We start from the raw sequence: 27254 nt of genomic DNA on the forward strand, positions 1-27254 counted from the left end.
AAGGTAAAATGGACCTTATGTAATGAAGTATATCTTTATGTGGTTTAATAATGACAAAGTAGACATGTTTTGTCTAATATTAGTATTTGGCAAATAGTAGGTGAAGGTTCAATGCATCTTCAAAGCATACAAACCAAACCAAAAGGTGGTGGTTTATTCTCTTTCAACACATCTTACCTAATATTTAATATTCCACTCTTTAAATTATTAATGCCTAAATAAATGAAGATGGGAGCGGTCTTAAAAATGGAGGACAATTCAATGGTAGTAGATGATATTTGGTTTGTCTTTCACTTAATTGTTCTATCCATTGAGTATCAATATTGAGAAAGTTAAGACTTGCGTAACAAGTATTTTTTTTATTATTAAAATGAAACTTAATGAATTAAAGGTGATTAAATATTCCTCCTCCTCTTTCAGGTTCTGAATAGTACTTTAAAAGTGTATTTAAAGTGGTCCTCACGTAATTTACAGTAGATTAAAACAATTTTACACATAAAATGTACTTATGTTACTCTCAATAGTCAAAAATAACACTCCAGTTTCACAGAATAAATTAGCATTTAAATATTAATTATTCTTATGCACTCTTTATTTTGTACTTTTGGACTATAAAACAGTAGACTGATAGTCTGCAGGTGTATTCACTCTGAAACTCAAGTTTTTTTTTCCAGCTACAACACTGATGTGCTTTACCTTTTTTTTGTGATTTACAACAGTGTACAAGTGTTCTTTAAAAAACAAAAAGAAACAAAAATACAAAATCTGTGACTGGCAAGATAAAACAAAAACATTCAGAAATGCATAGAGGTATTAATTATCTTTATACATAATGTTCATATAAATTAAATTTTACCAATTCAAGATTATTTTCTACATACAATATTCACTACATATCTCATTTACTTCATTATATCAAACATCCAACTTCATTTTTTACCTCATTGCCTCTTTCCTTATTTCAGCAATTGGGGAAACATGAAATTCACTGGTACTGCAAAGATTGTCTGTTTCAAATAATATACGGTATCTGAACCTACCGCATTTTTTAAAATTAATAAAGTAAAACACTGAATACAAATGTCCTACAGTATGTACGAAACTGACTTCCATTACTTTTCCATTTTCTGTTTACAACTTGAACCACATTGCTCTTTATTGTCCATTATTGTAGCTGCTGCTATTTAACACACTTGATGACCAAATCAGAAGTGTTCTTTATTTTTACTAATTTTGTTGTGTATTTGTGGAAAGTTCTTGTTGTTTGTTTTATTTACTGATCTTCTGCAAAAAGCTACATTTTTTCCCTTTGGGGCAAACAACAATGCTATCTAAATCTTCATGAAGTACAGTAAGTGTTCAATTTCTTATGCATAGTTACACAATTTTCTTCTAATAGTGGGATTTGCAGAAATATCATCTTCACATCTACTGTCAAGGATTAATAACACTAACATCAGTTATAAGTTAACATCAGACTTGTTAGTTTTTTACATACATTTTGACATTATCATGGAAACGCCTTAAGTAATTTATATATAGTACTAGACAATAGCATTTTATACATGTTACAAGCTTATTCTTTTTTTAATTGTTTAGTATGTTTTTTATGCAAGACAGTGTGAACATTCTCTGTTTCTCTGCCTCAAGGTACAGTTGTAATATAATAATGCAGATTTTAAATGGATTTATAATGCTACTCCACTTTTTAAGTAGCACTGGTCTGCACCAAAATAAAACTGGTGAACTTTATAGACTTACTTGTGTTGAATCCATTTCTGAAACTGTAATTTTTCTATCAGAAACTGTACCATGAGATATTGGATTCAAATAAAATTCCATTTTGTTTTCTGGCTTAAGTATTTTTCTAGCTCAGAACATTAGTGTTTATTTTGAACTGACATATGTCAGTCTTCCTTGTTCTTAACATTAATTGAAATGGAAATAACCCAAATCAAGTATTTGCTACACATTTGTCATTCTCAGGTTTTTGTTTTTTTTTTTTTTACTCTCTAACTAAACCCTACCTTTCACATCTAAGGTTCAGTAGCACCTCAGCTGTCTGACAATAAAAGTTGTTTTATTTTTAAAGTCTTACTTTTGTGGAAGTGAAATCTGTTCTTTGCTTGCATGAACAAACTGGAAAATCTTTGCTACGTTTGTGGGGAATTCACCTTGGCGGCTCTGTGAAAGTTGCTTACACCACTTGTGAACAAAGTCTACCATGTTTTATTTTGGTTGCAGTGTTAGCGATCAGGATAAAGTTTGGCTCCTACATTATAAATATTGTTTTTTCAATTTAGCTCCTAAAATCTGTTTGAGATTGAGCAGTTCTGTTCCCACATTTAGATTTTGCATTCTGAAATCTATAAAGAGTGCCTAAAATGTTTGATGGGAGTTAATATTTTTTGCATGCCAGTGTCATTCAATTCTAATGTAACACAGTCTAATCCTTACAATAGGGGACACAAATATTCTAGAAAATTATTTTTGTGAGCAAGTGAATTGTCAGTACATTCCACCCATCAACTTTTGAACCTGTTTCAAGGATAACAAGATCAGAGCCTATCGTGGTGCCAGCATGGAGGGAAATAGATAGATAGATAGATACTTTATTAATCCCAAGTGGAAATTCACAACTAGACATAATTAATAATGTTTTCACCTAATAATTACTTTCATTCAAAATTTCTAAATATAAGACAACTACTTTAGCGTAGTCTCACTGCTTCCATTGTGCTAAAAGCCTTTCTCTTAGCATCCATCTCAGAGTATTCCTTAATATCTAACAGAACCAAATAAAACAAACCGTACCCAACATACTAAAGATATGAATAATGCCATAAAATGAAAAATGAAGGCAGCGCCTTGACTAGAAATCCAGTATCTTCAGTTTGAATTTCACACCTGATTGTTTTCCCCCCTGGAGTCTGGATGGGCTTTCCATTACCATTTCCAAAGATTTACTTTTTAGGTCAACTGGCTCTGTGTTGTGTGTGTGTAAGGGCCCTGTAATTGACTGGTGTCCTGTTCAGGTTGTTTATTGCCTTAAACCCAGGGCTTCCAGGATTGTCTCTGGTCTCCTTGAAACCCTGAATTGGATTAGGCAGGGTGGTGTTATGAAAAATGAAGGGGAAAAAAAGCATCGGTCTTCTGTAAGGCCTAGCATTCCCTCACAATCCAGTGAAGAGACCTTCCTACTCATTTCAGCACACTGTGCCTAATCTTGCTAACTCCAAGAACTCTCTACTAACTCATCTAGTTCTTCTGAACTGTAACCTACAAAAATGTTTATATCCAAATTGTGGCCACTGGGGTCAATCCATATCAGGAATTTCACTTACAAAATGTAAACAATATCACAATGCACTTTCACTGCCCTATAAAAAAAAAAGACACAAATTATGCAAAAATAACAAAACTATTTAAAATATATATAAAAAATATACATAAAATCTTTAAAAAGTTAAAATGAATAGTATCTTATGCTCCAGATTGACCATTTAATGTGTGCATTACACTTCAAGAAACAGTTGTATGTTTTCCTGCATTTGTACCCTTATTAACTAAAACAGAGACACCAATTACATTTTTATCTTTGTGAAACAAAAAAATGTAATATTACTTTACTGATGTAATCTTTAAGCAGAAATTTGCTTTAAAGTTGTGGAATACTCAAGCAGAAGAAACTGAATAAAATTTGGAAAAAAGTCTCTTACAGTTCCAACCATGGACTGACCATCACTTGTATTTGAGGTGTTCTGTTGTTGTAATAAACAGTATAAAATTAACAAATTATAACATATCGTAACAGTATGTTCTCCTCAGTAATAAGAGTACCTTATATATGTAAGTAATATGACAGAAACAAAAATCCATGCTTATAATAACATATTCCATCTCTCAATGCAATATAACAAATTATTTTTGTACAACAGTTTCTGAATTGCTGCAAACATGGTATGATGAACTGCCTAGTGAACATGGCATGTGCACACGGGCAAGGGCAACTCAAGTCGGTGACAGGGCTCAAAGGGCTCTGGCTGACAGAGTAACACTTGTATTTGTACAGATAACATTGCTGTTATGTCACCGCAGTGTCAGTTTTTTGAGAAGGGGGCCTGGAGATAGATGTTTAAATGGAAAAGGGCCAAAAATGGAGAAATCAATAACACAATCACCAAAGTTAAAATGAGAGAAGAAAATCTTTATCAAAAATTCAAAAGCAACAAATCAAAAAACACAAGTATGTTTTTAATAGAAAGTTATTTGTAAGGATTGATTTCAAAAGGGGCTTTGATTCTGCAACTGGGATGAGGAAGTGAAATCCTGGACTGCCTGCTAACCTGTTGCATTGTTACCTACAGCTCACACACCTGAGGACACACCCCTAACAGCACATGAAGCTGCTGAAAATGGTGGATCAAATGGTCCAAAATATTTTATAATTATTACAGTGAATGCAGCGAAATTAACGTCAGATTCACATTCAGTGACCCAAAAAGAAAACCTAAAAGGAGTGTCATATCACTGAAAACAATGGAGGAAAACCTACAAAAATTAGAAATAGAATCAAATTGTAACAATTGCCATGCACATTCGCTACATGATACACAAAGTCCAAGAAGCAGAGGCAAAGTACAACAGCATACGAGCATGTCTTATGTGAGGAATTACTTTTATTTTTTTGCCTGTAAAGGACTAAATTTGTCTTTGCAAGCATGTTACAGTTGATCAGTACCATACACTCTGTATTACTAATCTTTATGCATTTTTTTTAAGTGTGATAAGTTGTCTAAATGATGTAAGAAGCTATCGTTTGATTGGTTGGTACTATTATGATATCATTAATATTTTAAACATTTTTATTGGCATCTCCTTTAATACAAATTTGTGTTTTTAGAGGTCAAGGAATATGCTCATTACATTTATTTTTGGATTTCAAGTTTTTTTGACTGTGCCAAAAATGAATACCATTACCTGCAGTGCCATTTTATTTTTGTTATGGGCGCCAATCTGGTATTTTCATATCTTAATTTATTTCAGTCATTTTATATAATTATTCCTGGGTTTGTGCACTCTTATTGGGTTTTGAATGCAAGGATTGTTTTTTTTTATTATTATGACTTGATGTGATGATTTTTGAATTTTTATTTTGCTATTTCATTGCCTTTTTTATGGGTGCAACCATTTTTTATGTTACCAAGGTTAAAGCCAGGATGTGTACAGTCTAAAAGGTCACTATTTACGTAATGTCTCCATCCAGAACTGCAGATAACACCCATCCTTGCAGGTCAAAGAAAAAAAATTACATTTGTTTGTACTTTCTAACAACCTTTTTGCTTTCCTTTTTGACTTTTTTGATTTTTATCTTACCGTTTTCCAGCTTGATGTATTGATTGCTGATGAAGACCTTCACTTGCCCTCCATTTACGTCTCTTCTCCTAACCCTTTTTCATCTTGCACCATTTGTTCCACATTAGCGCAACATCATCATTTTGTGCTCTTTTGTTGTATTTGTTACTAGGCAGTTGCTAGAAAAGGTCAACTAGAAGTGTGAAATACATGGCATTATGAGGGCAAAGGGATTAAAGTTAGTATCGGACACTTCCTGAATTGTCCACATATGTGGATATTGTTATTTCTCTGCAATTGAATCTTTTTTTTTTCTTTTCATAGCTAACAACTTTCAGGTCTATTGGTTGACCTGTCCTACCAAAGCATATATTGAATGATGAAGACAAAGAAATGAACACACACATACCTAGATCTGTAAGTGTTGATATGCACTGAAAATTAAGACACCCCATACCAATCTGTCTAATTCATCTGATCCATTGTGTTTTGTTTCAAATTAAATATCATGTAAATTGTTGAGTTCATTCAATGTCTTGTTTCACTCTATATTTGTTTACATAATTAAATATTTAAGTTAACGGATGTACTGTATTGTAAAAATCTTCTTACATGGCAGTACTGTATGGACCATTCAATACCTTTTTTTTCATTATGTTTTTCAGAAAAATCCACAACACTTGACCACCCACCAGCAGTGCCAGTCTTGTTATCCCAGAGCATTATTAAACTCTTAAGATCTATTAAGTTCTAAGATGCAGGTTTCTATGTGCACATCCCTTCTTCACTAGACCACTGGTAACAATGGCCATGCAGTAAACAGACAAACAATTACCCAAAACAATTGTAATTAATTGCATCTTCAAAAGAAACCATCAAGAAAAAACAATTAATAAGAAATTAGTTAATTTCTAATCTAAAATTTTGAAAAAATAAAGATAAAACTAAATAAATAATGGTTGAACTGTATTCACACGTGAACAATTACTATAGAATATAAGGATAAACTTTGTGAGGTAGGCGAAGCAGCAAAGAGGAGACTTTGTTTTACGTAGCATTTCTTTTTTTTTTTTTAAAGAAATTTAGAAGATAGCAACAACATCATATATATTTATGTGGACACCAAAACTCTTGTGTTGGAGCAAAAATACAGAATTAATAATAAAAATAAAAAACAAATCCACTGCAGTTCTCTCAAAGTTCATGGAAAGTTTAGAAATCAGAAATGTTATGTCATTAAACCAAGCATTTTATTAAAGTTTATTATTAAATATTCCAGTAGTCATACATATCTTAACTCCAAAATATAATTGACAGGAAGAGTAGCAAAAAACCTTTTGTAGTCCATCCAGCTTATCGATCCTAAAGCCAAGTAAACCCTACCTGACCTCAGACACACTCGCAGAAGAAATATTTACAACTGTTTCAGCTGAAATTCACAAAAATAAATGAAGAAAAGCAAAAAGAAGAAGAAGAAGAAAAAAAGAACACGTGTGTTAAATATCAGCCAGGTATTTTTTGAGGTGTACTTCACCAATATCATAATATTTCAACACATGTAGGTAGGACACACTGAAATATTGAAGTGGAAAAACATGATGGTTTATATTTAAATAAGTTTATTCAAGTTTATTTAAACTTAAGTATTAAATCAACTATCAATGCAATGTAAAACCAATAAGACACATGCTACATCCAGACATTAGATTAGTAAGTTATTCAATGATATTAAAAGCTTCATAGACTTTCTAGTACATTTTGGTTTTGTCCATCTTATTTGCTCAAGTGATACTGAACTACTAAGAAAAGTATAAGTGCTATTTTAAGATTAAAAATTGCAGCAAGCTTAAAGTGTACATTCCAACAGGGTCATTAAATACCTGACTAACTACAGTGTAACTAGGTCTTATTGCATGCTCTTAATAGTACAGGGAAGTACATATCTCTGTCTTATTTCATTTCAAGCTCTTTTTGGTGTAAACCATGAGATTATTCATCCATCCATCCATTTTCCAACCCGCTGAATCCGAACACAGGGTCACGGGGGTCTGCTGGAGCCAATCCCAGCCAACACAGGGCACAAGGCAGGAAACAATCCTGGGCAGGGTGCCAACCCACCGCAGGACACACACAAACACACCAAGCACACACTAGGGCCAATTTAGAATCGCCAATCCACCTAACCTGCATGTCTTTGGACTGTGGGAGGAAACTGGAGTGCCCGGAGGAAACCCACGCAGACACGGGGAGAACATGCAAACTCCACGCAGGGAGGACCCGGGAAGCGAACCCAGGTCCCCAGATCTCCCAACTGCGAGGCAGCAGCGCTACCCACTGCGCCACCATGCCGCCCGAGATTATTCATGGAAAATAAATAAAACTTATTTAGTTTAGGATGATCTTCATGAACCATAGGTAATGTTTTAAGGTAAAGTTGTTCAGTGTTTATCAAAATTATAAAGGAATACTCCACCCAAAGAATACATTTTTTATGTGTTACTTACCCCATGTGTTTTGTAATGTCTGAGAAAACTTTTTAATCTTTTGTGTTCATGGAGAGCAGAAATTAAAAGGCTTATGATAGAATAGTGCTGTCTGTGATGACCACTGCTGTACAATGGCAAAAAACATCAAAGGGATCCAAGGATATATTTAAAAAAAAGTACTTTTTGCCTCACAGCTCAGGTCACATTTCTGCTCACAATAATCGGTCCAGTATAGTTGGCAGATGCTTCCCTAGCCATAAGGGAGACTAAACAGACCATTGCACCATTATCATCCACTCAAAACTAGTTCTGTTCCTCCTTCCCCACTGACTTCACTGAACTCGCAGAAATCATTGAAGTTCCTGAACATCTCCATGATTTCACTGAACTCAAGGCAAGGCGAACTGCACGGTTTGCTCATGTTTAGTTTTGAGCATACGACTGGATAACTGACATGTGGATTATGTGACACGAGTAAAGTGACATTTTTTTTTCCCCTTGGATATTTTTGATCTTGTTTGGCATTGTATAGAGGTCATTATAGATGGCTACTTTATCATAAAGTTTTTTTTTTAAATCTCCATACATTGACATTAAAAATGTTCCATGGTCATTATTACAAAACACATGGGGTAAGCCGCATTATATATAAAAAAAAAAAAAAAAGAAAAAAAAATTTTTGGTTACAGTATTGCTTTAACATTGGCTGTCTAAGAATTCTTGGAAATCTATTTAAATATGATGATGAAGTTAAAAATGATAGATCAGTGGAAAAAAATAAACAGGACAGAAACTAGATTGAACACAAACACTAACATAATATTTGATAAAATAACACAATGTACAGATGTCAACATGCTGTTAGAGAATGGCATACAGAGGTATTTTTCATTAAACAAATGTCTTTACATACACTTTTTTCCTCTTCTGTCATTGTTTTAATAAAAAAAAAGTATGAATATAAAAATTCACTCCCTCCCATCCTATTGTTAACTTGACCTGCAAAATTTACATATCTGAAAAGAACCAGATTATCACCATTTGCACTTCTTTCCAAAATGTATTCACACGTGTTTAAAGCATTATTTTGATAAACTAGAAGGTATTTTGTAGAATTAAGAACTAATGAAGAAAGAGTTCAGGAGAATTTATGGAATGGGGTCTTTGTAGATAATGGATATTTGATGAACAGCTCATCTGGTAACACCATAATACTTGAAAATGAGGATTAGGATTCTTCCAAAGTAAAGTAATTATAGGCTAAATAGTCAGGCCACAAGAGTTTTTTCAGAGGTATAAAATGTTTTGAAGTGAACACAAGTATATTAAATCAAAGTGCAAGCAGACAACCATTCTGCTATCCAGAACTATTTGTTTGCTTACTTATAGCCCACATTAATTAAAATGTGCAGAAAAAAAATCACAAGGAATATTAAGACTGCTGTAGATAAATTAAGAGAAAAAAGAGAGAGAGGAAAAACTAATCTTATTCCCATCTTCAAATCATGGCATCCTAAGATTAACATTGATATCATCATTATGATAGACTGAATAAGTGTAAAGAAGGGATAATCATTAGAAAGACACTTCTTCAAAATAATATTACACATTCTCTATAACATATAATATTGGAAGTTATTTCATTCATTAGTTTTATTAATCTTCTTAGCCGAATTAATAGAGAATCACAGGAAGGCTTAGTCTCTCTCCTGGCAGCATGTCACATGAAGCAGGGACTTCAACTTACTGCAGGGCATTCTCACACATAATCTTACACTAGACCAGTTTGCAGACACCTCTTTGCTAACATTTTCTGTAATCCTGTATGTTCAACAGATTATATTTTCCATTAGGTTTATTAATTTTATTCTTTAATATAACATAACAATCTCAAACCTGCTTAATTCAATTTAGTCATGTGGGCCAGAGCCTATCCTATGTGCAGCGGACACCCAACCACTGTTTGTGCAAGCAAACAACATTTACATTCACAAAGTGGGGTATAATATATAGCATCACCAATTGACACACACATTTGGGGATGTAAAAGTACAATAAAAGACCACAAAAATATGGGATGATGCTACTCACAATACAGTACATGACACAACATCAGTGTGTAACAAAATACAAGATTTTTTTTTTTTTTTGTTACACACGGCAATTGATGTAAGGTGTCAACTCCCACAAATGAAGAGTAGCAAAATTTTATTAACGGCAATCCTTAAACATTGCATGCCTCCCTCCCACTTAAAATATGTTATTACAAGTTGCTTCAAGATGCATATATGACACTGCTTTTAAGCAAGGGCATGGCTTTGCTTGCCTCCAAAGAAAACACATTCTCACAATTTGACTTATAACACAAAACAAATAAAGTGTTCTGACCTCCTACTTATCATACCAAGTTGTTAAATGTGATCAGTTAAAGATTTGTATGCTTTTTTTTTTTTATAGGTATGCCATTTGTGAATGTGATTCAATTATATGCATTTTTTGCAGATATGCTTTTAGTGTAATTCAATTCAAATAATTGTATAAATTCTTTTTTGTTGTAATTTTATGTGTTTTATAACACAGAAGTTTATATTTATTCCTAGGCATAGATTAATTATTTATCAATGCCACATCCCTAACAGAGGGCATGATTCTCCCACCCCACCAAATCAGTAAACAATGCCACCCACCAATAAAAATATCTTAGAGAAAATATCGTACAATATATAAACACACAAAAGAAAATGTCTAAAAATTATGAAAATAAAGCAGATTTGCTCAGGGATGTCCACAATGGATTTTCAAAATAAGGAGAAAGAATGCCTTGAAAAAAGCCTAATGAATAAGTGCTTGAACTTTCTAACACAATGTTTTACATTGGATCTAATTATTCTCTTAAGTATTATGTGTCCACAGAATGGTACACATAAAAAAAATCATTTAGATAATGAATAATGAGTTAGATTGTAAACAGCCAAGCAGAGTTGCCTCTGCTAATATATTTGTGTGTAAATGCGCTAAATGAAAATGCGTAATGCTTCAGAATTCTCTCTCTTCTATGATTTTAAATGGAACAATAGAAACTGTTATGGATCCTAACTGCCCTTAAGGCAGTTGTGGTTAATTGTTTAGAATGACCCTAATTGGCCTGTTTATTGACCAATACAAAAGCAATGTAGTAATAAAATCTAAGGTGGACTAAAGTGACTGGCATGCATGGAGAGAAACTCAGACAAGTACTACAGAATGGAGATTTGAGTGGAGGCCCATTTTGAGGGTTATATAACCAGAGTGAAATAAAACATTTTTTTATGTATTAAAAAGGTCACCTCAATATTTCGTGTATTAGAGGTAAAGAAACATTAAACTAATAGTACGATCTGTAAACCAACTTTAATTATTTTAAGTCAACATTTGTCTCTGAGCTGTTTAAGCCACAAAATAAGATCCTTCTCCACAATTAAATAATTAAAAATAAGTTTAACATCCATCCATTTACCAATTTTCTCAACCTGCCTTATCCTGAGTAGGGTCATTGAGAAGCTGAAGCCTATCCCAGCAAGCACAGGGCACAAAGCAGGAAACAATTCCTGGACAGTTAGCCAGTCCAATACAAATTGAAGGCACAGAGAAGTACCCTTTGACAGATTATTACCAAAATATATATGACTGAAAAGACAGAAGTGTATGCATTTGAGGCAAAAGGTATATATACATTTAAGAGAAAGGTTAGATACTCTAATCCTGCTCTGGAGGGTATTTTTTTATTTTACTTTTGTAGGTATTCCTTGCTAACATTCAAGCAGAGAGACATTTTCAGTGCAATTTTAAAATGTTAAATGGGAGTAGTCTAGACTGGTAAAAATGGCTCTGATGTTGTTCAAGTGCACTAGAAAGTCATGCCGAAGCAAGTATTTAATAAGGGACATTAAAGAGGAAAAAAGAGCTTAGAATTTAAAAAATAAATAAAGACATACAATACTATCAATGTTGTCATGCAAGCAGCCATCAACAAAATATTGCAAGAAAAAATGTATAATTACCACTGATAATAGTATACTTGATAGAAGGAAACGCTGTTAGCTAATAGCACTTTCAGAATTTTGAATGATCCATTCAATAGCATCCCACCCCTAGAGCAATATATAAAACATTCATCAAACTGGTTCAGTTTCATTTTACACGAGGAGGAAAACAAAACATTTATAATACATTGATACAAATTAGGGACTGCCCACATTTTTCAATTAAAAAGTCAGTACCACTAACATGATGTTTGGAAAGAAAAGAGTAGAGCTCTAAGCCCTGGTTTATGAGGACTTATTGGCATTCCTTTTGACATCAGCAGCTGCTACAATGGGAGACTGAAAGGTCTGAACTATATATTGGGGGTTAGGGAGGGAGGCTTGCTGTAAACTAAAATAAGTTGAAAATAAATGTGTTGTTAGATGTTGTACTTTATGCATGGAACCTATCCCAACAGCATTGGACATAAGGCAGGAACCAATGCTGGAAAGGACACCAGTCCTTCAATCATGCTAACACCCACACAAGATCAATTTGGAACTACCAATTAACCTGACACAGACAATAATGGGGATGTGAGAGAAAAATCCATTCAGATACAGGGAGAACACGCAGACTCCACAATAACAATGACTAAGCATGGAAGTCAAAGCTAGGGTGCTGAAGCTGTGAAGCAGCAATGCTAACCACTGTACCCCCTATGTATGTATACATTAAAGAATATATATTACTTCATATAATAAACGTGCCTCCTAAGCAAAAATACGTAAAATGAATCGTGTTCACTCCCATGGATTTGTTCACATTTTATTGGTATACGGTATTGTATCACAGTGAATATAATTAGGCATTTTTGATACTGATCAACATAAAAAAACTCTTTAATGTCATAATGGTCTAAATTAATTACAAATATAAAACACATTTACTTTATTACATAAGCATTCGGTTCTTTTAATATGACACACCTAAATCATCACTGATGCAGTGCACTCTTTGTAGTCAAGGGCTTTCAATTCCAAGAAACTCTGTGAAAAGCACAAGTCAGAGGAAGGAGAAAATATCCAAGTCACTGAATATTCAGTTAAAATAATGATTAAGGAATGGAAAGCGTACTGCACAGATGTAAATCACCCCTAAAGCAGGCAGGCTACAAAAACTGAGTGATTGTGTAAGATGGTGACAAGTGAAGACTGCCACCACAAGACCTCTGAGAGAACTATCAAGAAATTACAAGCTACAGTGATTGACATTGGAGAAACTTAACACAACAACTGTTTCAGAAAACAACTATTAACTGGGTGCTTCACTAGCTGTACCTTCATGGGAGAATTGTAAAGAGAAAGCCAAAGTCAAAAAAGCAGATGATATCCTAGCTAGAGTTGGTCAGAAGACACATGGGATACTCTGAGGTCAGCTGGAAGAAGATTCTATGGTCTGAGGAGACCACAGCTGGGCTAAATGCCATATTAAACTGTACATTACCAAAAATATACCATCCTCACTATAATGCATGGTGGCAGCAGCATCTGGCAGTGGGAATGCTCCTCTGTAGCAAGCTTTGGAAGGCTTGTGAGGATAAAATGACGGCAACAAAATACAAGGAAATCCTGAAAGAAAACCTGATGCAATTTGCAAGAAACCTGTGCCTTGGGAGAAGATTTGTTTACTGGCAAAATTACCCCAAAGTAAAGTTAAAGATACACAGGAATGGCTGAAAAACAAAACTGGAGTAGCCGAATCAGAGTCCAGGTCTCAATCGAGAATTTTTGTCTGAACTTGAAAAAGGCTGTTCACTCATGACCTCCATGACACCTGACACAGCTTCAGCAGTTCTTCAAAGAAGAATGGGAAAGAATTTCAGTGTCCTGGTGTGCAAAACTGATAGAGACAGAGAAAGACCTGTTCACACAGATCCAAGGCTCTCATGGCTGCCACCTACTAAATACTGACTGGACGTGAGGTAAATACTTGTGTAATCAATGTGTTTTACATTAGCAGAGATCTGTTTTCATTCTGACATTAGACTCTTTTTTTTTTTTTTTTTTTTGATCAAATTAAATCCACTGCAATTACCATATAATAATATGTGAAAACTTCCAAGGAGGTGAATACTTTTTTGAGGCACTGTAGTGTACTATGTGCTGCCCCACATACAGCGTACCATGTGAGCTCAAAATTAAGCAATTCAAACTGTGCAGATGGAATTTTTTTTTACATACTGTGTGTGTGTGTGTATATATAGTGCATCCGGAAAGTATTCACAGCGCATCACTATTTCAACATTTTGTTATGTTACAGCCTTATTCCAAAATGGATTAAATTAATTTTTTTCCTCAGAATTCTAGACACAACACCCCATAATGACAACATTAAAAAAGTTTACTTGAGATTTTTGCAAATTTATTAAAAATAAAAAAATTGAGAAAGCACGTGTACATAAGTATTCACAGCCTTTGCCATGAAGTTCAGAATTGAGCTCAGGTGCATCCTGTTTCCCCTGATCATCCTTGAGATGTTTCTGCAGCTTCATTGGAGTCCACCTGTGGTAAATTCAGTTGACTGGACATGATTTGGAAAGGCACACACCTGACTATAGAAGGTCCCACAGTTGACAGTTCATGTCAGAGCACAAACCAAGCATGAAGTCAAAGGAATTGTCTGTAGACCTCCGAGACAGGATTGTCTCGAGTCACAAATCTGGGGAAGGTTACAGAAAAATGTCTGCTGTTTTGAAGGTCCCAATGAGCACAGTGGCCTCCATCATCCGTAAGTGGAAGAAGTTTGAAACCACCAGGACTCTTCCTAGAGCTGGCCGGTCATCTAAACTGAGCGATCGGGGGAGAAGGGCCTTAGTCAGGGAGGTGACCAAGAACCCGATGGTCACTCTGTCAGAGCTCCAGAGGTCCTCTGTGGAGAGAGGAGAACCTTCCAGAAGGACAACCATCTCTGCAGCAAACCACCAATCAGGCCTGTATGGTAGAGTGGCCAGACGGAAGCCACTCCTTAGTAAAAGGCACATGGCAGCCCGCCTGGAGTTTGCCAAAAGGCACCTGAAGGACTCTCAGACCATGAGAGAGAAAACGTTTGGAGGAAACCAGGCACCACTCATCACCAGGCCAATACCATCCCTACAGTGAAGCATGGTGGTGGCAGCATCATGCTGTGGGGATGTTTTTCAGTGGCAGGGACTGGGAGACTAGTCAGGATAAAGGGAAAGATGACTGCAGCAATGTACAGAGACATCCTGGATGAAAACCTGCCCCAGAGCGCTCTTGACCTCAGACTGGGGCGACGGTTCATCTTTCAGCAGGACAACAACCCTAAGCACACAGCCAAGATATCAAAGGAGTGGCTTCAGGACAACTCTGTGAATGTCCTTGAGTGGCCCAGACTTGAATCTGATTGAACATCTCTGGAGAGATCTTAAAATGGCTGTGCACCGACGCTTCCCATCCAACCTGATGGAGCCTGAGAGGTGCTGCAAAGAGGAATGGGCGAAACTGGCCAAGGATAGGTGTGCCAAGCTTGTGGCATCATATTCAGAAAGACTTGAGGCTGTAATTGCTGCCAAAGGTGCATCGACAAAGTATTGAGCAAAGGCTGTGAATACTTACAGTATGTACATGTGATTTCTCAGTTTTTTTATTTTTAATAAATTTGCAAAAACCTCAAGTAAACTTTTTTCACGTTGTCATTATGGGGTGTTGTGTGTAGAATTCTGAGGAAAAAAATGAATTTAATCCATTTTGGAATAAGGCTGTAACATAACAAAATGTGGAAAAAGTGATGAAGCGCTGGGAATACTTTCCGGATGCACTGTATATATATAAAATCACCGAACAATAACATTTTAAGAATTAATGTACATACCTTTCTAGCATTAGTTGATATGGTGTGAGCCATTAATCCTTCCAGGTAGCTACTTAGACCAACACCCTTAACTGTGATTACTGCTTCTTGTGTAAGGACTGTTCTGTATAGAAAATGCAGAATATAAATGACACAATTTCTGTATATGAGGAACAAAATCAGGAACAAAAGACATATATATCTTATATAAAAACTTACACATCTGGGTTTTCTGGATGTGGTATGTACACCAATCTTTCATCGACCGACACAAAATTAGTTAGGCTTAGCTGAAATGCAGAATTATATGCAGTGAAATAAACAAACACCAATAGTATATTTAAAACAAACCGTTCAAAAATCAATATTCAATCTACTGTTGTGAGTATAATTTCAAAGTTTTTTTTTTAAAACACAAATACAACATGACTGAACGTGAACTACATTTTATCTTTTGTCTTGCTACTCAAAAGGTAGCTACAATCTAATAATACATATTTATATAGCACCTTTCCCAAGGTCAAGGTGTTTAGACAAAAATTGACATTTAAAATTACTAAAAGGAGATCCATAAGAATAAATGGTGTCGTCTCCTTCTTTCTCCTAGCAGTGAAGGCCATCTATGTCTACAAATCCTGTTAAAGCCATGTGTGTGTATAAAACAAGGCCCAGGCCAGCACTGGACTTGCATCCTGTTCAGAGTTGATTGCTGTCTTGTACCTGATACTGCTGAGATACTGTAATAATTTACAGAGTACTATTTATGAAAGCGATTAATAAGAATTGGGATAAATTACAGTTATTCACAAAGATATGTTTTCAGCAACTGGAATAGATTAAGTGACTTGCACAGGTTCATATATTGGCTTATATACCAAATGGGGTGGCATGGTGACACCGAGGATAGAATTGCATGTTCATGGGCTCAGAATCCCAGGTTAAAATCTCATGCCCTGTCACTGTCTGTAAGTGTTCTGCACTTGTTCCCCATGACTGCATGAATTTTCTCCTAGGTTTTCCCATTTTCTTCTCACATTCCCAAGATGTATGTCAGATTGAATGGAGATGCTAGTGTGTGTGTGTGAATGTAACTGGTTCTTATGATAGACCAGAGTTGTTTTCTGCTTTGTGTCCAAAGCAACTGAGAAACGCACTAGTCCCCCACGACACTAAATTGGATCAAGTGGGTGAATGTTACAGGAGAGGCAAGTTGGCGCAATAATGATTGCCACTACCGCCACATGAATCCAGCGCCTAGCATTTGAAATGCACACCTATTTGCTGTCTTTGTGGAGTCTGCACGTGCTCCCTGTTTCTGTGTATGTTTTACCTCCCACAGCCCCAAAGACATACTGTACTTGGTAAGTGGATTAGCAACTCTCAGTATGAGTGATTGTGGGTGTACTTGCATGTGAGCCCTGTGATTGGTTGGTGATCCATTTAGGGTTGCTTCCTGCCATGCACTGAGTCTAGGCTACAGAACCACACGTCCCTAAATTAGGCTAGCAGGGTTGCAGGATATAATATTATGTACATTATAGTGACTAACGCTTTACTTTTTATCAGATTGCCCTATTTTCTGTAACACAATCCTCCTTTACAGATTGATAAACCGGGTAAAGAGGCAATGAAGTTTCTATGTTACATGCCAAAGTGTGACATGCCTTATTATCACAGGTATGGGCAGATGAGATTTTAGAATTTTCTCAGCACCAACTATTGGCCTCATGCTGCACATGCACTTCTTCCAGCAACTTTCACACCTGAAAAAATACTTTATTATTTAGTCTAGTAACATTCATTTGGTTATTAATGTAAATAATGTAAAAAGATACAAACATTGGTTGAACAGAGTTCCATTTTCTTTTCAACTGGATCTACAATGGAGTGCTCTTTAATATAGGTAACAGTTCGGCTGGTTCCCAATATCTAAAAACAGAAGATTAAGATTAACTTTAAGAAATACATTAAAAATTACTACAAGGTATACCATACTTAACAGTTTTATAGTGAATACATTTTTGTAATTAGAAAAACAGTGAACTGTGAGTATAATTTTACTTTAGAGAATAGAAAAAATGGTTGTGACAAATACTGTATATTTATAAGCTCAAGTTATAATCACGTTAAAAGTTAAATTTATACAAAACAAAATGCAGGTGTGTTAAATTCTAGTATGAACAAGGTATGGCAAAAGATTTGACTAATTTCTGTTAATCGCACTGTAACCAAACAATTTAAAATTCAAAAATGTTCACTACCTACAATGGTAGGCAATTTTTTTTAAATTGTGATTAACATTGGAGAAACACGTGCTTCTGGATGGATGCTTGGTCTGTGCTTCAGCAGGAACTTTTGGGTTAAACTGGTACCACAGTGCAGCAGACAGTAAAGGATATGTTAAGATCAATGCTAAGATCTTATTGCAGGCTAGCATTCCACATGCAACATGTAAATTGAGGAATTCTAAATTGTAGGTTAGAACTGAAGGTTAACTGGATAATAAAGATCTGAAATGGTGGCACCTGATGTTCTCCTAATGTTTGTCAGCAGATATCTAACAGTGCAGATGGGCTTCTTGCCCTCACTGAGTTACTAATGGAAGACCACTCAAGCAGAAAAAAAAACATTTTGGGAGGAGTCCAAACAGTTTTTATCAGATAGCCAGGCTTCAAAACACGTGTCGCAAATGTAATGTGTTTCTTTGCATTGTCCACACTTGCTGCACACAACCCATTTGGTGGTTGGTGACTTTTTGTGCTGTTCTAGCAACTGTGACAGGTCGGATGCCTTGTAATGTAGAAACATTTTCTGAGCAGCCGAAACCTCACCTGGTCAATCTTGTGTAGTAATGAGAGTGCAGATGATATGAGAGTGAAACTAGATCTGGAGATGCTTCCCCAACACATTTATGGTGTAACAAAAACGATTAGCTCATGGTAATGTCCAGAACCTGTACAGCTACTTTTCTGTATCATTTTAGTACTTGGCATAGTAGTGAGGGATATGATAACAGCTAATCAAGACGATCTACACTGCATTTGCAATCATTGTAATAGAGCACACAGTCAGGTTTCTTGATGAGTCTGCCATGCCTATTTCTTTTGCTGCCTTCAACTATTTCTCCAGCATGTATAGCAGACAGCATTATTGCTTCTCTTTTGTTTTTCCACTTTGAAACCATTATTTGTCTGCTTTTCCATACAACAGTATCCCCTTTTCTCAACTTGGTGGAAATTACTGCTTCAGGTAAGTATTAGCGATTTATGTGAAGAGTTCCACAAAGGTAAGTCGGTCTATTCAAAAGCTGATGTCATTCAAAATATTTCCCCTTCTGACAAGGATAAATAATCCATTTAGGAGTTAAGAACACCGATATCTTCCAAAGAAACATTCCCCTCCAACAGCTGATGCTACTGATGCAAGGACACAGGCCCACATGGATTTGTGCTGTTTATCTCAAATTCTGTCACTACCATCAGCAATGACATTTTTCTGACTTTCAATCATGTCGACATTCACATGACCACTATAGCCTCATCTTCTTATTCTTAGCTGGAAGGAATAGAGTGATGTCTTTAGCCAATCCTCACTAGCATGCAGCTGTAAAAAAAAAAAACTTATTGTAGGATTTGTGGCTTTCCTGTTGGTTTGAAGGTGTCTGGCCATTTCTCTCCATCCCCCTATAACTTTGCTTTTTCAGCCCATTCTCTGTAAACTCTTAGAGACTATAAGGAGTGAAAATCCAGTCCACACTAAGGCTCAAGTGCCTCAGATCATGTGCCATGGCCATTCTAATGTTGGTCGAACAACAATTAAAAAACTAGATCGTGTCTGCTTACTAGATATCAGCACATTGAGTTAAAGCCACTTGCTTGGCCTCTTTGGAGAAACACACGATTTTTTTAATGAGAAGGTGGACCTAATAAAGTAATTGCTTTATACATCTGTATTATTTTTATTCATTAAACAAACTAACAATATACAACCATTAAGACAGTGAAAGAAATGTATTTTTAGGCTTTTATATAAATATTTGAAATAACAGTTGTTCTGTTGTTTCTTTTTAAACTCTGAAACTGAGCTACAATCTCCAAAATAAAAAAAAAAACTGAAAAGTTTACCGCTTTAACAATACTAGGCAGCCCCCACTCAGTACTGAGAAGACGATGGCTATGAAGCCTTCCTCGAGTGTCAAGTTTTCTATCAAGCACATCAACTCCAAACACACTGGGATTCATTGGGTTGGGGTACTTCTTCATAGCAGCATTGATCACAGTCTCCCATGGGTAACTGTAAAAACAGAAGCACAAATGGTTTATTAGTTACTACTAGGGGGCTCCGCCCCCTGCTCGCTTCGCTCGCCAACCCCTGGCGTTGGGGCATAACAAAGAGTGAGATGTATGAATTAGATATGGAATAGTGTGCAAGTGTGGATGATGCATATAGAAAGCAAAAAATACAGTGTTTGGCACAGAGTAATGGTTTATTGGAATATTTCTTTGTACACAACATTAGTAGTAAAGATGGTGTCCTGTCCTTGAATGAGTCTTCCTTGGCATGGAGCATCTATAACTTTAACGTCAGATGAACGTCGAACACGTGAGAAGGCAACATAAAGTTGCCCATGTCCAAAAATGGGCTCAGAGAGGTAGATGCCAACCATGTCCATGGTTTGTTCTTGTGCTTTGTTGATGGTTATGGCAAATGGAGGTTTAATGGGGAAGTGTCGGCGTTTCAATGTAAAAGGTAATTCTAGGTCAGAACTCGTAAGGTCAATTCTAGGAATGAGAACAGTATTGTTAGCATGTGATCCTGTAAGAACTGTTGCTTGAATAACATTGTGTGTCATGGTGTTGACGACTAAACGTGTGCCATTGCATAAACCCTGTTTAGTGTTAAGGTTTCTTAATAGCATGATTATTGTTCCGTTTTTAAGGTTACGATTGTGTTGTGGTAATCCGGCTGGGTTAATAGTGTTCAAATATTCTAAGGGGAAATTTAGATGTTCATTGTCGTCATCAGAGTCAACTTTGTCAGAGCTTAGAAAGAGCCGTGCCTCTCCAGGAAGTAATGAAATGACCTGGTTATTAATGTGATCAACATTAGTATTTTTTGGACATAATATAGTGCGTTGTGTTAAAAGGGGCATTTGGTCTAATGAGACCGCTGTTCCAAATATCTCCGTAAGTAAGTCGTCGCAGATGAAGGGTTGAGGAATTGTAATAATATCTGGGTGAAGTCCATCTGTATTGGTGAGTGTACAATGTTCTAGTTGTAATAACCAATTGTTATATTCTGGATCTGGAAATCGCATGTTTTGTACCAAGTGTATCTTTAGAAAGCAAAGCCAATTGTTTGCGTAACATTTTTTGTTCCGCGGTTTTAGAAGCGCGCCGAGGTGAATTTTTTTGTTTGATGCGGGTTCGTGTTTGTGATCCCGTTACTCAAGCCGTCTAGTTTTGTATCCGTGATCGTGAATTGATGACTTGTTTGATCTTTATCGTTAGGAATATGGATAAGTAATAAGTAGGATCGAACTCACTGTTAATATGCGGACTGTTCATTTCTTCGTTTTATCACCAATTAGGTCTCGCGCCTGTATATGTATTGTAGTTCGGTCTCGTGTTGTTTATATGACGTCGTCGCGTATTTTAAGGTGGACTGAATAATAGATGAGCGCATGGCATGTGGAGCAATAGGTAAGCACTGTCTAAAATCTACTCCTAATAAAAGTACCTTCACTCCAAAGGGAATATTATTATTCATCAACGCAATGCCAATTGTCCGCGTATTTTAAGGTGGACTGAACAATAGCTGAGCGCATTGTAAGTGTAGTAATAGTTAAGCACTGTCTAAAATCTCCTCCTAATAAAAGTACCTTTCCTGCAAAGGGAATATTATTATTCATCAACGTTTGTAGAAGTTTATCAATGGTGTTGAGTAAGTGACTGGATGCCATTCTACATTCATCTATAATTAATAGTGTGGCAAGACGGATGTCACGTGCATTGTTACTGTGCATTGTCATAGTGGATACCGATGTTTCTGTGATTGGGACCGGTATTTGGAATAAGGAGTGACATGTGTTTTTGGAGCCGAGACATTTTTTCTTCCGCGGTTTCAGAAGCGCTTTGTAGGTGCCGACATGATTTGTGCATATTTGCGTTCTTGATTTGTTTCAGGGTGCACTGTTCCAATGCGATGTAATATTTGTCCACATACGCGAAAGCAGTATGGGTCATTGCCTTTTGGTGACCTGATATTTACTCCGGTAGATGCAAAATCAAATGAACTATTGTAGGATGTAATGCAGATGCGCCGCCGTGTATTTTGTTGTTTCATGCGGGTTCGTGTGTTTGGTCCCGTTATCCGAGCCGAATCGTTTTGTACCCGTGAGCGTGTATTCATGACTTGTTTGTTCCTCAGCATGCGAAATATGGATAAGTAATAAGGAGTATCGCACTCACTGTTAATATGGAGCCTTTTCTGCAGTTGAATGGTTAATAGTGCTTTATTGTAAGGAGATCCACTTATGCTGCCTAGTGTGAAGGTGTTGAGATGACGTATGTTTAATATGGACGGTTCCTTTAGAAATGGGGCTTTGGGTGTCACTTCTTATTGATGTTAGTGTGTTTGTGGGTCTGATTTGTCATTGTTGTGAACGTTCCGTGTGCCATGTCTCGTCTCTAATGGGCCTGGCGTGGCGGTCACGGCTCCTTTTTTTTGGTGCGTTAGGAGCTTGTTAAATCCTCCTGTTTGTGTGGGTCCCGTTTCGTGTGCAATGGGATTCGTGCGGCGCTGTGTGCTTTTGCGGTGTCTGAGCGGGGGTGGGGGAGGTTTGGTGGGGCGCGAGCGTCTTCTTTCTTTTTGTGTGCCAGGGGCTTGTTGAATCCTCCTCTTTGTGTGTGTCCCGTCCGTTGCTTGTAGGGTGGGTGGGGTGGTTTTGGGTTCTTTTTTTTTGTGTGCCAGGGGCTTGTTGAATCGTCCTCTTTGTGTATGTCCCGTCCGGTGCCTGTAGGGGGGGGGGGGGGCTTCTTTTTTTTTTGTGTGCTAGTTTCGTGTGCAATGGGTTTCGTGCGGCGCTGTGTGTCGCCTGCGTTTGACTCCTTTTTTCTGTGCTGACTCCTTTTTTCTGTGGTCGCGGGGCCTCATTTCTTTGACTCCTTTTTTCTGTGCTCACTCCTTTTTTCTGTGGTTGCGGCCGCCTCTCGCGGAGCCTCATTTCTTGGGGCGCCTGCGCAGTACGTCTTTTTGCGGCTACGGCCCATGGCTGGATGTCCCTGCGTCCATCCGGTTTAGCATTCTCGGTTAGTAATATGGATACTTTCAGGCTGAATATCTGAATCAACTTAGCTGAAATAATATCCGTGCCCTCCACCACAGACATGATTTCAAATGTTTGTGCAGTTTGGATGTTGTCCATGTGGATTTTCTCCAGTTACACCAAATTCTCCCAAAATTCTAAAGATGTGTAAGTATGATTGTCTGATTATTCTGAATTGGACTGTGGTAAATGAATGTAGGTGCGGCAATGAGTGGTGAATTGCCGAGGAGTTACACTGCAACGCACATCAGTCTGAAGATCTGTACTGTAATAAACTCCCATTGGCCAATCACGAACCTGCAACATTTGGATTAAAAGTGGACTCCTTCCAGTGTAAGCTTATACGAGAGCTCCACTAGTCAGCTGCGCAGACCATCTCTGAACACTCCAAGCAGAGTGCTACCTGGTGATGTCAGCTGATCTTCCTATCAGCCCCTACCTTTTCTATGCAGTGTTGCCAGTACATTCCACCCATCCACACTGTAAATCCCCAAGTGAATTGCTTTGGACTCGCATTGTGAAGCATCTCAGTTTGAAAGTTTGCGCTGTAGTAACTGCCGGTGGTCAGTCGTGAACCTGCAATATCTGGGCCACAAGCGATCTCCCTGTAGTGTGAGCTAATAGTGGAGCTCCATTAGTCAACCGCGCAGAGACTGTCTCTGAACGCTTCCGGGTGACATTAGCTGTTCAATCTCTCTCTATATCAACCCTTTCTACGCAGCCACTTTTGCAGAATGCTTCTCGTGAGTTTAGTTTTTAAATTCTCAGATCAATTCTTTGCCCAGCTAGCAATAATCATCCTTGGTTATGCCTCTTAGGAGAACTACATTGTTCTGTTCTTGTGGCCAGGTAATGCTATTGTTAATCAAAAAGTAGTGTTTGATGTTAAGTTTATTAACAGAACAGAGTAATGTTTTGAATATTTCAAAGACAAGAGAATTTGATTGGGTAGGCTAAGTGAGTTAGATAATGAATGGAATACTCCAACCAAAAATGGTTTTATGTATTACCTACCCCATGTACTTTGTAGTGGTGGTTGAGGAAAACTTGAAATCTAATGGTTTCATGCAGAATGGAGATAAAACATTTATGACATAAGCCAATAATGACCAATGGTGTACAACGTCAAACCATGCGAAAAACGTTCATGGGGAGGTGACTTAAGTTACTCATGCAACTTGCATAATTCACATGCCAGTTATCCAGTGGTATGCTCAATTTCTAAAATGCCAAGCTCCATGTGTGTATGTGTGTAATCTGTGATGGCTGCTATGTTGTATATTGCAAAGATTTGATTGCCCATTTTTAGGCACATTTACATAATACAAACTAGAGTCATTCATCGTCAGGCACGAAACAAAATGTTGGTGTACTGTATAGTTTTGGGTGTGCTGAATCCTTTTCTGAAATTGGAATTTGGAAAATAAAATTGATAACCCAGGAATGTGTATTTAGAAGGATAGAAAGACAATAATAATAATAATGCATTTTATTTATAGGGCACTTTACATTAGCAGTAAATCTCAAAGTGCTACATAAAAAATTTAAACAAAGGCAAAGCAAGATGAAAACCAGAGATAAAATAATAATAATAACATTCTTGTTAATACGCTTTCCTAAATAGAAAAGTATTTAGCTGTTCTTTAAAACAGCCCACAATCTGCTGTGTTCTTAGGCTCGCTGGTAGGGCATTCCAGAGCCGTGGAGCAGCGGCTGCAAAGGCTCGGTCACCCATTGTATGAAGTTTCGTCACGGGGGGCGAAGGCGGTAGGTTTTTGCAGAACGGAGAAAGATGCCCCTTTATTGCCCAGAAGAAAAAGTTGTTTAACTGGTTTGGACATGGTAAAGGGTTCCTACAGGTCATTGCTCAAATGGAGAGACGTTATTGAGGAAAGTGGAGCGAGTCTCTTTGCTGGTCATTTTACCGTTAAAACACTCTCAAAGGATAATAAGAGGTAAAAAACCTGCAAGTTGACTACTTTTTGAAAGTAATAATTACATTTAAAACAATAGGTATAATATTCATTTCTCAAAAACGGGCTGTGATAAAGCAGTTCTGTTGCCGAATTAAATTCAACATTCTCCGATATATGAAGAATTCCTAAATTTTTTGACGATTTTTTTGCAGGCCACTCTAATAAGAAAATCACTTTTACTTTGGTTTTATTGGCGTAATGGCAAGAAGAGATTTTTCAGTTATGGAAACAAATATAGTATGCGGCTGTATACTTGGCTAAATGTACAAATATCTTGACGTTAAATAACACCGATAACCCATTGCTTAATAAAAAGGTACAATACAAAAGTAGTATAGATGAGAAGCAAGCTACACAAGGGCGCGAGATTATATTTTTGATAAACAAAACGTACACGTAACCGTGATGCCTTTTTACCTTTTACTTTACGATGACGGCACCCCTATTGTCACCTTTATGTCCCCGTGTATCACGCCGCACACTTTTATGCAGCAAAGCCATGCCGTAATTGATCATTTTTGACTAGTCTCACTCTTACACTTAATGAAGAGATTCAAATACCTAAATATATGCTCCGAACTCCACATCTTCATCGTGTCTGCCGTTAGCAAAAGCACCGTAGCCAGTAGCCTTCACAGCACCGAGCATTTCGCCGCTCTCCTCTTCAGTCCCGGCCTGCTCCTCCCGGCGCTCATGGAGTCTTCTCTCTTCCCAAGCAATAGATTGCTGGTGTTTCTGGAGGTTTCAGGTGCTTCTCTATGTTTCAGGAGTCGCTATGCTTGCTGTCTAATCCGAAATGTTAGCACAGTCAGTTTTTAATTTCAGTGTCTGCAACCCCTTGATCGCATCCTTCGCACAGAACACCGAAGCTCGAGTCAGCATTCGCTTGGCGCAGATGGACACACCACTGAGTGGGCGTCGCTTCATAGGGAGTTTGACATGCAGCTGGCAGATAAGGAAGATTATTCATGCACTGTTAAACACATTGAAACTATTAATGAAATATTTATTTGTTCCCCACTTATTTACAATTTTGCCACAAACAAGTCTGTCGTAAGCAAATTATAAGTCATTTCTTAATGGAAAACACGACGTTTATAAACCTTAAAGTTGTTTCCTGCCTTATTTTTCACCGAAAAAATACACACTTTTAAAATAATAATTCATTCTCAAAATTAAACCGGGCTTTAATGAGGCTGCAATTAATAAGTAGTACTGCGACAAACGCACACACCACCCAGTAATACTAAAAGATTTTTCGGCTGCCATCCTCATTTGTCTCATAATGTGGGAGTGGTTAGTAATTCGAGATAGGGGTTTTTCGTTGAGGGGGCGGGCTCTATTAATATTTATCATAGAATAGGGCGGCATTATCCAAATAAATGTCGGAAATAGGTTTAAACGTTTAATGGGCGGTGTTGCTCAAAAGTTGTTATTGGATTGGTACGTTATGCGGAAATGATACCCACGTGATGCTGGTGGGCGCCAATTTCGCGTTTTTCTTTCGCCTGAAGCGCTCAAGTAGATATTACTGCAGACCTCTAGATCCACCCATAATGTCTCCTGTCTGCAGCAATGCCCTTCTCGAAGCACTAGCTGTAGACTTGAGTCCGGAGCAAGATAGAAGTAGGCGGCGACGCTGGTGCAGTTAAAATTGTAAGGGAGTTATCATTCAAGGCCATATACCTTATTTTAGAGGCAGTGTTCATGATGGAAGACAAACGGCATGCTGAAGTATAGCGCTTAATACAGAACTCGAGAACGGAACGGGACAAAAAAGAAGTCACGGATTACGGAACGACCCCGATAATCCATACTGTACCAAATCCTTTTCTAAACCCGTTTAATCCTGAGCAGTGTTCCGGGGTCGGTGTGGGAAATGACAGTCAAAAGCCCATACTAACAAGCATAGAGCGCAAGGCAGGAACAAGCCATTAACAAGGCGTCAGGTCGTCGCAAGGTGAACCCAAACATACACACACAGCATTACCAGTGCATCAAACAAACCTGCTTGTCTTTGGATTGTGGGACGAATCTGGAGCACCCGGAAGAAACACTGAAACAAGGAAAGAACATGCAAACAAAGAGCAGGGAAGATTCATGACCCGAACCTGGTCCATTTGCTGTGAGATCAGGCAGACTAAAATAGAAAAATATAAGAATTTACCCCGGAAAAAATGTAAAGTATGTAGCAAATATTAAAAATGACCAAATAATAAAATAAATGCATAATGA

The 27254-nt window shown here is 37.1% G+C and overlaps 1 protein-coding gene across 3 annotated transcripts in view; it reads right to left on the reverse strand.

Moving 5' to 3' along the window:
• The window catches only part of prelid3a (PRELI domain containing 3A), a 52145-nt gene extending 25884 nt beyond the window's left edge, over positions 1-26261 (reverse strand). The window contains exons 1-7 of one of the 3 annotated variants that reach the window (XM_028817602.2): positions 25581-26261; positions 19841-20009; positions 17556-17645; positions 15936-16006; positions 15738-15840; positions 11882-11971; positions 6476-6784 (exon numbers count right to left, since the gene is read on the reverse strand). In XM_028817602.2, coding sequence (XP_028673435.1) covers positions 11918-11971; positions 15738-15840; positions 15936-16006; positions 17556-17645; positions 19841-20009; positions 25581-25612 — 519 coding nt within the window. In that variant the 5' untranslated portion in view covers positions 25613-26261 and the 3' untranslated portion in view covers positions 6476-6784; positions 11882-11917. Of the gene's footprint in view, positions 1-6475; positions 6785-11881; positions 11972-15737; positions 15841-15935; positions 16007-17555; positions 17646-19840; positions 20010-25580 lie in introns of those variants that run through there. The other 2 variants (XR_007936625.1, XR_007936624.1) reach the window with 2 other exon arrangements.
• Positions 26262-27254: the final 993 nt, after the last annotated feature.

The sequence above is a fragment of the Erpetoichthys calabaricus genome, chromosome 13 (genome assembly GCF_900747795.2).
Source record: "Erpetoichthys calabaricus chromosome 13, fErpCal1.3, whole genome shotgun sequence".
Classification (NCBI taxonomy): domain Eukaryota; kingdom Metazoa; phylum Chordata; class Cladistia; order Polypteriformes; family Polypteridae; genus Erpetoichthys; species Erpetoichthys calabaricus.